Below are 12,878 nucleotides of genomic sequence, written 5' to 3' on the forward strand. Positions count from 1 at the left end.
ACTGGGTGGAGATGCTAACACCTCCCCCAGGCAGGAATTGTCACACCTGGCGGTGCGCCTCAAAGGCTCACCTCCTTTGTGCCAACCCAGCAGGACACTCCAACTAGTGGAGTTGCCCGCCCCCTCCGGCCAGGCCCCACTTTTGGCGGCAAGGCCGGAGAAAATAATGAGAAAAACAAGGAGGAGTCACTGGCCAGTCAGGACAGCCCCTAAGGTGTCTTGAGCTGAAGTGACTCTAACTTTTAGAAATCCTCCATCTTGCAGATGGAGGATTCCCCCAATAGGGTTAGGATTGTGACCCCCTCCCCTTGGGAGGAGGCACAAAGAGGGTGTACCCACCCTCAGGGCTAGTAGCCATTGGCTACTAACCCCCCAGACCTAAACACGCCCTTAAATTTAGTATTTAAGGGCTACCCTGAACCCTAGAAAATTAGATTCCTGCAACTACAAGAAGAAGGACTGCCTAGCTGAAAACCCCTGCAGAGGGAGACCAGAAGACGACAACTGCCTTGGCTCCAGAAACTCACCGGCCTGTCTCCTGCCTTCCAAAGATCCTGCTCCAGCGACGCCTTCCAAAGGGACCAGCGACCTCGACATCCTCTGAGGACTGCCCCTGCTTCGAAAAGACAAGAAACTCCCGAGGACAGCGGACCTGCTCCAAGAAAAGCTGCAACTTTGTTTCCAGCAGCTTTAAAGAACCCTGCAAGCTCCCCGCAAGAAGCGTGAGACTTGCAACACTGCACCCGGCGACCCCGACTCGGCTGGTGGCGATCCAACACCTCAGGAGGGACCCCAGGACTACTCTAAGACTGTGAGTACAAAAACCTGTCCCCCCTGAACCCCCACAGTGCCGCCTGCAGAGGGAATCCCGAGGCTTCCCCTGACCGCGACTCTTTGAATCCTAAGTCCCGACACCTGGGAGAGACCCTGCACCCGCAGCCCCCAGGACCTGAAGGACCGGACTTTCACTGGAGGAGTGACCCCCAGGAGTCCCTCTCCCTTGATCAAGTGGAGGTTTCCCCGAGGAACCCCCCCCTTGCCTGCCTGCAGCGCTGAAGAGATCCCTAGATCTCCCATTGACTTCCATTACAAACCCGACGCTTGTTTCTACACTGCACCCGGCCGCCCCCGCGCTGCTGAGGGTGAAATTTCTGTGTGGGCTTGTGTCCCCCCCGGTGCCCTACAAAACCCCCCTGGTCTGCCCTCCGAAGACGCGGGTACTTACCTGCAAGCAGACCGGAACCGGGGCACCCCCTTCTCTCCATTCTAGCCTATGTGTTTTGGGCACCACTTTGAACTCTGCACCTGACCGGCCCTGAGCTGCTGGTGTGGTGACTTTGGGGTTGCTCTGAACCCCCAACGGTGGGCTACCTTGGACCAAGAACTAAGCCCTGTAAGTGTCTTACTTACCTGGTTAACCTAACAAATACTTACCTCCCCTAGGAACTGTGAAAATTGCACTAAGTGTCCACTTTTAAAACAGCTATTTGTCAATAACTTGAAAAGTATACATGCAATTTTGATGATTTGAAGTTCCTAAAGTACTTACCTGCAATACCTTTCGAATGAGATATTACATGTAGAATTTGAACCTGTGGTTCTTAAAATAAACTAAGAAAAGATATTTTTCTATATAAAAACCTATTGGCTGGATTTGTCTCTGAGTGTGTGTACCTCATTTATTGTCTATGTGTATGTACAACAAATGCTTAACACTACTCCTTGGATAAGCCTACTGCTCGACCACACTACCACAAAATAGAGCATTAGTATTATCTATTTTTACCACTATTTTACCTCTAAGGGGAACCCTTGGACTCTGTGCATGCTATTCCTTACTTTGAAATAGCACATACAGAGCCAACTTCCTACACTCACTATTAGGATTGTCAAATCAATCTAACACAATTTTTCACACATCTTCATTACATGAATACATCTTTGTAAAGTGAGTAATCAAACAATGTTCTGGAATGTAAACCTCAACTCCCTTGTTTGAGTCTGAGCTAATGAAGGGAGTGAATACTACTTTCCAAAATTGAGCTCATCGTTTACAGCTGTGGCAACCACTAATTTCTCCAAGGCCTTTTTTCTAATCCTCTTTTTTTCTTTTTTTTTTCTTTAATGAAATTGTTTTCTTGTACTGGGCTCTGCACCTTATAACATCTGCCTGACTCCTTGGAGTGGCCTTTAGGGCCTGGATAAGATTCACTTGGGCATGTGTACATGATTTATCAAACCATTTAACTGGTTTGATTCAATAATATTGAATTGGTAGAGTTAAATACACCTTTACAGATGCACGGATATCTGCAAAAACTCCCAGAACCTGGGCTCGGGGTGATTCAGTATTTGAACAGTATTCAATGTTTGTCAATTGTTTTGTCAACTACAGAGGATAAGAGAGCCTCGGAGTCCACTTTTTGCCATTTACATAGCATGCCTTTATTCCTATTATATTCAATAGTACATCCAGCTCCCTGCTCACTTCCTTTCTTAAATCCATTATGATTGTAAGAACCAGCAGGTTATGGTCGCTTAGACCACTGGTAGATACCTGAAAGGCACCCATTTTATTCAGCCACAACCTTGACAACATTATATGATTAGTAACTGAGCAACACTCTCTCCCAGTAAAAGTTCTATCAGGGGCAGTGTAATTAATTGAAATATAAATTGTCAATACTAGTTCATACGCTCTCATAAGGTTATTTAACTTATCCCCACAGGGATTATGAGTAAAGTGAGAATAATGCCTACAATCCTCTCAGAATACCCTACAGACCTTATCATCCCCTATAGTGTAGAGGGAAACATTAAAATCCCTGCTCCACACAATTATATAATCCTTATCCATAGAGCAAACCATCTCCTCAATAGCCTTAGTTTGGGACTATATAATCTCAACATTGGATCTCAAAAAATTATTATGATAGAAATTGACTACTAGCATTATCGGACTGCCTTTCAATGGTAATCCCACTAACTGGTAGTAAGGAGGATCAGTTTGATAGTTAATTACTTTATTGCCTGAAGAGAGATTATTCAGAATCAACAGACCCCCACTACTTCACCCTGCAGGCGTCGTCGTAATTGGAAACCATTAATATAAACATCTACATTAGCTCATGTTTCCTGTGGACTACCTGCTTATTTATTTTCATCAGATTATGCCAGTTACTATTTGCATATTTCCCCCAGATACCAGCTGCATTCCAAAATAACATCTGCCAGAGATGAAGATAAATCCCTCCAGCCTCTGCATATTGTGTAATAAAATCTAACCCTTGTATATCAGAGCTCCCACACCCTGATTTCTGCGGGGGTGGATCGACTCAATTTTCCAAGATTTTTTTTCTTCCCCTCCAAACCATCTTTCGTATAACCATTATGTGGGGAGCTACTACAACTAGGCCCATCCACTTTAACACTGGAGGTACAACTCAAATTTGTCAAGTAGGTTGGGGCGGAAAACCCACCCCTCTCCCCCAGTCAATCTACTTCTTCCAAAAGAGTGCCCAAATGGCCACAACGATTCTGAATAGGGATGGATAATTTGAGCATTTCCCCCAGCCGGGTATACTCCACATGATTGGGCTGATGAAAGTATCCCAAGGGAACAGCCTGTATGTTTAAATCTTGGTCCTGCAGGGTTCCAAACTGGTCCAGTATCCATGCTACCTGACAAAGGTTTCTAATATTAACCACCACACTATCACCAGGGAGACATTTCCTACTAGGGCCTACCCACTGGACCCTCCTCACTCCAGTGATGCCATTGCCTCCCCCTACTCATTCCATGTTATCTTTCCTTCCCTAGCCAGTAGGTAAAGACAGAATGGAATAGGATGTTTACAGTTTTAGCCATAGTCTGTAGTCCTGTGGCATTATACAGCCTGTTTCTCTAAACTCATTGGATGTTTTCAGTCCTAATTTGCAATGCCATTTTGTCTAATTTTTTTGAGGATGTTAATGCACTTGAGTCTGAGATACTACTGAAGCATTTCCCATGTGTTGCTTATGCAGTGCTTTTCATTTTTTTTAGGTTACTGGTGCTTGCTGTCTCTTTTTGGCAGGTAAAGTTGAAGAAACTCCCAAAAAATGCAAGGACATAATTAAAACTGCACGCAGTTTACTAACTGATGTGCAATTTGGGCAGTTTGGCGATGATCCCAAGGTAAGACTTTATAATTTGAAATGTATTGGGCTAAGCAATAGTGGATTTATTTGTCTAGCACCTTTCCTTTATCGTGCTGGTAATCTAATGGATCTTAAATAAACCTCTTGGGTATTGATTTGGTTTGTTTGCCTTAAATCATAAAAACTAGTTGCAACTGAGTCTTCCAATACAGTGTGGATAAATTCTTACTGATTTGGATACCTTATTTGTGTTGGGAGTTCCATACTCGAATTGTTTGGTTGGTTTATAGCGAAACATCTATAATTATAGTTGGTTTACCTGCCTTTTTATGGCTTTTCCCAGTAGTCTGCTTACCATGCATACTTCAGAAGAACAGTGTCTGCATAATTGAACTTTACATGATTGGACAATTTTGATCACCAGCACTCGGGATATTCATAAATATTTTGTACTTTTAATGTATTACCCATTGAAGAGTAAGCTTAAGCTGCTAAAGTACACATTATTAACGCTTAATGACTGATGTAGATTGAGAGATTTCCACTTCAGGTGGTAATCTAGGTTTTCTCAAAAAATGTAATGACTTGGACCTTCTAACTTGGGAAAGAGAAGGTTCTGGGTGATATTTTTTGATTCTCTTGTACTCTTTATGCCCTTGAGTTAAAGTAGGGAGCATCTTAATCAGTGTTCTAACTAATCACTTGAAGGAAAGCCCTTCTCTTAGCATAGTCGTCTTCAGACAACAAGAATATGACACGTGTCTTGTATTTGCAGCTATACAGCACTTCCTTCCCAGTTGCACTCTTAACTTGTGTTTTATTTATTTTTATATTTTTGCTATCAAGTTGATTATTTTCAGCAGTATTGATCTGGTGGCTGTTAAGTATTCAAGGAGAATAGGTGAGTTGCTCCTAATAGGTGCTGGAGGTAACCATGATACAGTTGAGTTGGACGGATCATCATCTGCTGAAATTTAAACTCGCCTCAAAGAATGTTGGGGCTGCTAACGTGGAAACGAACAAGGTAGCCAGGTTATGGAAACAGGTTAAAGTAGAGGAATTAGGCCCAGCTTTAGAAGCTGGTTGGGATAAGGCTAAAGCTATGGCCTTGCCCCTGATTGACAGCTTTCTGAAAGGAGTGGAAATGACCATGGAAGAAATGGTACCCCCTGTAATTAGAAGGCCCAATAGTCAGAAGAAACCAGGTCACCCTTGGTTTACAAAAGACCTCAAACTCCTTCAAAGAAAGTATCGACAGCAGGAAAGACCATGGAAACTTAAACCAGTACCTGAGGAAAGGGTGGCCCTTAAGTCCACTCTAAAGGCTTATAAAGCAGCACAAATTTGCGGCCAATAGAACGTCTCCTGTTTTTGGCAAAGATTCTAGAATTTTTTTTTTAACTCTGAATTGATCGAGTTTTTAACAAAAGCGGATGTTCTTGATATCTCCCAATACGGGTTCAGAAAAGGGCATAGTACTGAAACTGCCCTAATCTCATCCTCTGATACTATTCGAAGGATGGTTGATGAAGGCAAGGGGGCCGTTTTGGTTCTTTTAGATTTATCGGCTGCCTTCGACACTATCTCTCCCACACTATTAATGTCCCGTTTGCATCATGTGTTTTTGAGGGACAAGGCGCTTAAATTTTTGAAGTCTTTTCTTACAAATAGATGGACCACAGTTAGCTGTGGTGATTTCAAATCATATCATCATATTTTTAGTGGTGGTAAGTCACTAAAGTGCATAAATCTTGGGCATTGCCTGGCAGCTGGTAAAAAAAAAAAAAAAAATGTAGATCCTTTGTGATGCCTGTAAAGAAATGGCTACTCTGCCTGACAGAACTGCCCTGCTGACCTCTGCCCAGCTGCAGGAAACAAAAACTATCCTCCAGAGCGACTCCAGTGGCTTGCCTCGTTTTCCTCGAGGTTTCGGGGACATCAAAGACATTGAGTGGTGCTCATCCTAACCCCTATGCCGCTCTGCTGAATAATTTCGCTAAAGGAATACCACAATGAACATGGTGCCTAATTGTAGCCCTGTTCTGCTCTGCCAAGGTAGTGTTTGCTGTACAAGGATCCCCAGCCCCCCACGAGTGAGAACACTGACTCCACCCAAGCTTGCGGTGCTCTGCTGAAGTGGTGTTGGCTGTCAAGGAGGAGCCCAGTGTTGAACTTCACCTCAGGACTTCTCTGGGTAAGCGCAGAGCTCTCCTCGTGGTCCTGCCGAAGCGACGTTGGCTGCTGGGAGGCAGCTGCGACATGTGCGAAGGCTTCCCCATTGCCTCCCCCATTCCACCAGGGGGAGCTGTAAAGAAATAGCTCCCTGTTGCAGTTACCCCCCACTTTTTGCCTAAAACTGATGCTGACTTGACTGAGAAGTGTGCTGGGACCCTGCTAACCAGGCCCCAGCACCAGTGTTCTTTCACCTAAAATGTACCATTGTCTCCACAATTGGCACAACCCTGGCACCCAGGTAAGTCCCTTGTAACTGGTACCCCTGGTACCAAGGGCCCTGATGCCAGGGAAGGTCTCTAAGGGCTGCAGCATGTCTTATGCCACCCTAGGGATCCCTCACTCAGCACAGACACACTGCTTGCCAGCTTGTGTGTGCTGGTGGTGAGAAAATGACTAAGTCGACATGGCACTCCCCTCAGGGTGCCATGCCAACCTCACACTGCCTGTGGCATAGGTAAGTCACCCCTCTAGCAGGCCTCACAGCCCTAAGGCAGGGTGCACTATACCACAGGTGAGGGCCTAGGTGCATGAGCACTATGCCCCTACAGTGTCTAAGCAAAACCTTAGACATTGTAAGTGCAGGGTAGCCATAAGAGAATATGGTCTGGGAGTCTGTCAAAAACGAACTCCACAGCTCCATAATGGCTACACTGAATACTGGGAAGTTTGGTACCAAACTTCTCAGAATAATAAACCCACACTGATGCCAGTGTTGGATTTATTAAAAAATGCACGCAGAGGGCATCTTAGAGATGCCCCCTGTATTTTACCCAATTGTTTAGTGCAGGACTGACTGGTCTGTGCCAGCCTGCTGCTGAGAGACGAGTTTCTGACCCCATGCGGTGAGAGCCTTTGTGCTCTCTGAGGACAGAAACAAAGCCTGCTCTGGGTGGAGGTGCTTCACACCTCCCCCCTGCAGGAACTGTAACACCTAGCAGTGAGCTTCAAAGGCTCAAGCTTCGTGTTACAATGCCCCAGGGCACTCCAGCTAGTGGAGATGCCCGCCCCCTGGACACAGCCCCCACTTTTGGCGGCAAGTCCAGGAGAGATAATGAGAAAGTCCTACCGGCCTGTCTCCTGCCTTCTAAAGAAACCTGCTCCAGCGACGCTTTCCCCAGGACCAGCGACCTCTGAATCCTCAGAGAACTGCCCTGCTTCAAGAGGAACAAGAAACTCCCGAGGACAGCGGCCCTGTTCCAAAAAGACTGCAACTTTGTTTCAGAGGAGCAGATTTAAAGACCCCTGCAATCCCCGCAAGAAGCGTGAGACTTGCAACACTGCACCCGGCGACCCCGACTTGACTGGTGGAGAACCAACACCTCAGGGAGGACCCTCCGGCGACTCCGAGACCGTGAGTAACCAAAGTTGTCCCCCCTGAGCCCCCACAGCGACGCCTGCAGAGGGAATCCCGAGGCTCCCCCTGACCGCGACTGCCTGAGTCTAAAATCCCGACGGCTGGAAAAGACCCTGCACCCGCAGCCCCCAGCACCTGAAGGATCGGAACTCCAGTGCAGGAGTGACCCCCAGGAGGCCCTCTCCCTTACCCAGGTGGTGGCTACCCCGAGGAGCCCCCCCCCCCCTTGCCTACCTGCATCGCTAGAGAGACCCCTTGGTCTCCCATTGAAACCTATTGAAAACCCGACGCGTGTTTGCACACTGCACCCGGCCGCCCCAGTGCCGCTGAGGGTGTACTTTCTGTGCTGACTTGTGTCCCCCCCCCGGTACCCTACAAAACCCCCCCTGGTCTGCCCTCCGAAGACGCGGGTACTTACCTGCTGGCAGACCGGAACCGGGGCACCCCCTTCTCTCCATTGAAGCCTATGCGTTTTGGGCACCACTTTGAACTCTGCACCTGACCGGCCCTGAGCTGCTGGTGTGGTGACTTTGGGGTTGCTCTGAACCCCCAACGGTGGGCTACCTTGGACCCCAATTTGAACCCCGTAGGTGGATTACTTACCTGCAAGGACTAACATTACTTTACCTCCACCAGGAACTGTGAAAATTGCACTGTGTCCACTTTTAAAATAGCTATATGTGTTTTATGTAAAAAGTATATATGCTATTGTGATTATTCAAAGTTCCTAAAGTACTTACCTGCAATACCTTTCAAATGAGATATTACATGTAGAATTTGAACCTGTGGTTCTTAAAATAAACTAAGAAAAGATATTTTTCTATAACAAAAACCTATTGGCCTGGAATTGTTTCTGAGTGTGTGTTCCTCATTTATTGCCTGTGTGTAATCTACAACAAATGCTTAACACTACTCCTTTGATAAGCCTACTGCTCGACCACACTACCACAAAATAGAGCATTAGTATTATCTCTTTTTCCCACTATCTTACCTCTAAGGGGAACCCTTGGACTCGGTGCATACTATTCCTTACTTTGAAATAGTGCATACAGAGCCAACTTCCTACAATGCCTGTAGAGCTTGCTAAGATATGATTCTGCAACCAGGTTAAGTATCCATCACAGTATGTTCCCAATGGTGAAACGCACTTCTGAAGTTCAGCCTTTGAACTGGAGATTTTTATTCTATGGTTGTGAATTAGGGAAGAACGTAAAATTCCCTAGCGTGAAATAAGTTACAATTCTATTAGGTACACTGAGGTTTTGCTGCCTCAAGCCTGGAGGGACTTCAAGTCCCAGGCTCCTTTTCCTGCAGCCCCTCACCTGGGGCAACTTGAACGATAATGCGGGCGCTATTAAGCGCATCGCGCATCACAGCTCCTGTTTGCTGCCTCAAGCCTGGAGGGACTTCAAGTCCCAGGCTCCTTTTCCTGCAGCCCCTCACCTGGGGCAACTTGAATTATAACGCAGGCGCTATTAAGCGCACCGCGCATCACCGCCGCTCAGGACGCGCCCAGGCAAGGGCATGCCCGTCCGTGCCCGAAGGAGGCCGGGCTGGGCCAACCCTGGGCCCTAAGGTACGGCGCCAGGCTACTTAGTGCCGGAAATTATTCCAAAAACATTTTTTTTTATATTGTTCTGTAGTCTTATTCTTTAATGGGGAAGCGCACGGCGAAAGGCAGCCCTGCACTGGGCTCTGTCAAACCTAAAATACCTAAAACTAACAAGGCCATGCTACCCCACACCAGTTGTGTTGCTAAGGAAATTGATGACCTGATTGAAGAGGTGGAACAGATCTTAAACAAAAAGGAGATAGTTTGACGAAAGGAGCCGAAAACCGGTACTCTTATTCCGTTTCTAACTTCAGGATCGCCTTCTGCTTCCAATTCGCAAACCGCTCCTTCTCCTTACCAGGTGTTAGCCTCCCAAGGCTCTACTAAAATCGCCAGTTCTCCTACTCTTTGCATCTCATCTTGAATCTGAAGCATCAAAAGCCAATGCAACGAATTTCACAATTCCCTGCTCTAACCGTTTTTCCCCCTTGGCCCCTCAAGACCTGGAAAATCCTCGATTAACTCCCCAGACTTTGTCGCATACGGAGAGTGCTCCCCTGCAAGATGACTTGCTAGCACTGGTGTCTAGCCTCAAGAGCGAAGTAGGCGAGCTGAAATCTTTACTGGTTGAAATCACCACTCTTCTCAAAAGTAAACATCTCCTTACTTGCGAGCCTAAGCCAAATCCTGTGATAATTAAACATCCGCTTGTAAAAGGCGTTTTGTCAACCGGGCCCCTGCCAACGCCAGCAAGTGCAGCAGGCCCTATGGAAAGGCAGTGTCTCCATAGCCGGCATGTGTCCCCTTCTGAAAGTAACACTTCCCTTTATTCTAATCTCCATTTTAAATGGGACACCACAAAAGCTTCTTGTCGGAATCCATATTTAACCAATAATAACTATATATATATATATATATATATATATATATATGTTCGATGGCATGTGTAGCTGCAGATACACATGTATATATGTATATGTATATATATATATAATATAATATAATATAATGTTCCATCTTTGCCTCCAAACATACGGGAAGACAAAGCCTCACTCGTCAACAAGTTCTCTCACTGGTTGAGATACGTTAGAGGCTGTGGCTCAGTTATCCACGATGATATTCTATCTGCAGAACGAGTAATTGGCTTACTTTGTAGCTGGGATTTCATAAAACTTAATCTTAAAAATGCCCATTTGGTAACAGGTCTCCTAGATATGGAAGCACGTAACACAAATAGGAAGTCTTCTGCTATCTTTCTCAGTGATAGCCGCCCTTCTGCTGGTCACATGCAGTGGAATCCTTCCTCCATAACAGCCAATTTGGCCCGAGTCGTTCTGCAGACTATCAAGATTTCAGGCCATTAGGCCACCAGGTTTTCAAAGGCACACCATCCGATCCAGCTCCTACGACTAGCGCCGGTCCTTTTCTCATTGGCCAAACAGCATGCAAACTTGACTTCCAGGGGGCTGCCTCTGACATTGACTGACTGTCTTCCTAACTCTTGTATTTCCATCTTTAGCCCAGATCCACCGGTTACAGGTCCTTTACCTAATTTACCCAGTCCAGGTGTCATACCATCACTGAAATTACAATCTGATATTACTAATAATTTTACAAATTTACCTTCTGTGGAGCTCATTGATAGCCATGCCCCAGATGACATTCTTAGTAAAATTTAAGTTGTTCCACTGCTCAAGCGACATTAAAACTTCTGTCCTGGAACGTGGCTGGCATCAATTGCAAACTTGCTGACATTGAGTGGGGGGCATATGTTGAAAACTTTAATGTCTGTATGTTTCAGGAAACTTGGGCAACACACTGCATGTATAGACAGCGGTTTAGCTCTTTTTTTTTTTTAAACCAGCTAAGCCATCTTTAGCAGGTAGGGCAGCAGGGGGCTTATGTACCTGGGTAAAATCGACAGAGGTGGGAGGAATTAAGGAGGTATATGTAGATTCCCCTGATATCTTGGCCATTGCTATCCAACCAATCTCAGGCTCCCCTGTTCTTTGTATAAATATCTACAGTAGGCCGGGTCCTTCCAACCATTGTTCAATTACTATTAAGCTATTGAATACTTTAATCCCGAACTCCGTTTAAAATACCACATTATAATGGCAGGGGATTTTAATGTCAAACTCGAACTCACTACAGACCTCATAGAGGTTATGCAGCCTGAAGACAGCATATGGAATATTCCCCCCCATCCCATACAACAAACTTCATATAAACCTTGTGTTAGGGCCACGCAGATAATGGACCTTCTGATGCTTCATGGTCTCCGTCTTGGTAATGGCCGCTTTCCAGCTGACACTCCTGCCAGACCAACTTTTTTCAGGGGCTTATATAGTAACAAACTGGATTACATTTCCTTCGAACTAAGAGTTTGGCACCTCCATATCAGATGTGGAAGTGGGTAATCCACATACCAGTGACCACGCCCCCCTTCAGATTACGTATAAGAGATCTCTTTTAGTAGACGCTGTATTTTCTTCTGCTCCTTCTGGTGACATGGAGTTGTCTAGCAATAGGCGTACGGTAAGATGGGACTCCTTCCAGGGATCGAACAAGCTTTGAGATAAACTGTGTGTTTCAATTTCTACCCACCAGTTATTCGACAATAGCCTTATATTTGCCCCATCTGAAGTTACGTCTTTACATTTGGACCTCTTTGCAGTCTTGAAAGAGCTGTTTTCTAAATGTGTTAGGCCATCGACTAACTTTTGTGCCCAACCCTGCAAATGGTTTAACAAGAGGTGTAGAGAGGCTAAAAATACCTTGATAAAGGTGTTAAGGACAAAAGATAGACTAGGAATTATCAACGCTAGGCGCCATTCTGTTTCTACATGTAATAAGAGCAAACATGAGTATGAAGAGGGGCTTTGGAGCGAATTATCTGAGGCAGCTAGGTTCCACGACTCCAAATGGTTCTGGCTTCTGGTCTCTCGTAGCGACCAGAACCGAGCACCCAATCTGGAGTCTCATATTACTCCCGATGTCTGGCTTTCCCATTTCAAGGAACTGTATGGCTCCCCACTGGCCTGTGATGTACCAAGTTTAGGAGAGTTGACAGCATCTTACTCACCTATGTCCTCCCTGACTCCCTTTACATTGAATGAAACTGCGCTGGCCATCACTGCTCAAAAAGCAGCGAAGGCCCCAGGGTTGGATGGGATCCCCTCAGATATGTTCTAAGTGGACCAGAACATCTGGAGTCCGTATATCAATAGGCTTTCTAACGCTATTCTGATTACTAGATCCTACCCTGACTCATGGAAAGAGGCAATCATCGTGCCCATCTACAAGAAAGGAGCGAGGAATTCCCTGGGAAACTATAGACCTATCAGCCTTCTTGATAACCTCCCAAAAATATTTTGCCACCAATTGTTGAGCAGGCTGAGGAAATGGATAGTGGAAAATCAAATCCTAAGCCACCTCGAAGTGGGCTTCAGGGAAAAAGTCAGTACAATAGACCAGATTTTCCGTTTTATTTCCATTAAATGGAAAGTTGTTGATGTGGACTCAGGTCACCTATTCGTAGCATTTATCGAATTAAAATCAGTTTTTGATTTAGTACCCCGCTATAAATTGTGGGAG

General features: G+C 45.6%; 1 protein-coding gene across 3 annotated transcripts in view; it reads left to right on the plus strand.

The window, feature by feature from the left end:
- Window positions 1-12,878, plus strand: part of CCNK (cyclin K) — a 357,987-nt gene that overhangs the window by 24,437 nt on the left and 320,672 nt on the right. For all 3 annotated transcript variants that reach the window (XM_069208291.1, XM_069208290.1, XM_069208289.1), the window contains one exon: window positions 4,046-4,177. In XM_069208291.1, coding sequence (XP_069064392.1) covers window positions 4,046-4,177 — 132 coding nt within the window. The remainder of the gene's footprint in view (window positions 1-4,045; window positions 4,178-12,878) is intronic.

Source organism: Pleurodeles waltl, chromosome 9, assembly GCF_031143425.1.
Source record: "Pleurodeles waltl isolate 20211129_DDA chromosome 9, aPleWal1.hap1.20221129, whole genome shotgun sequence".
Classification (NCBI taxonomy): domain Eukaryota; kingdom Metazoa; phylum Chordata; class Amphibia; order Caudata; family Salamandridae; genus Pleurodeles; species Pleurodeles waltl.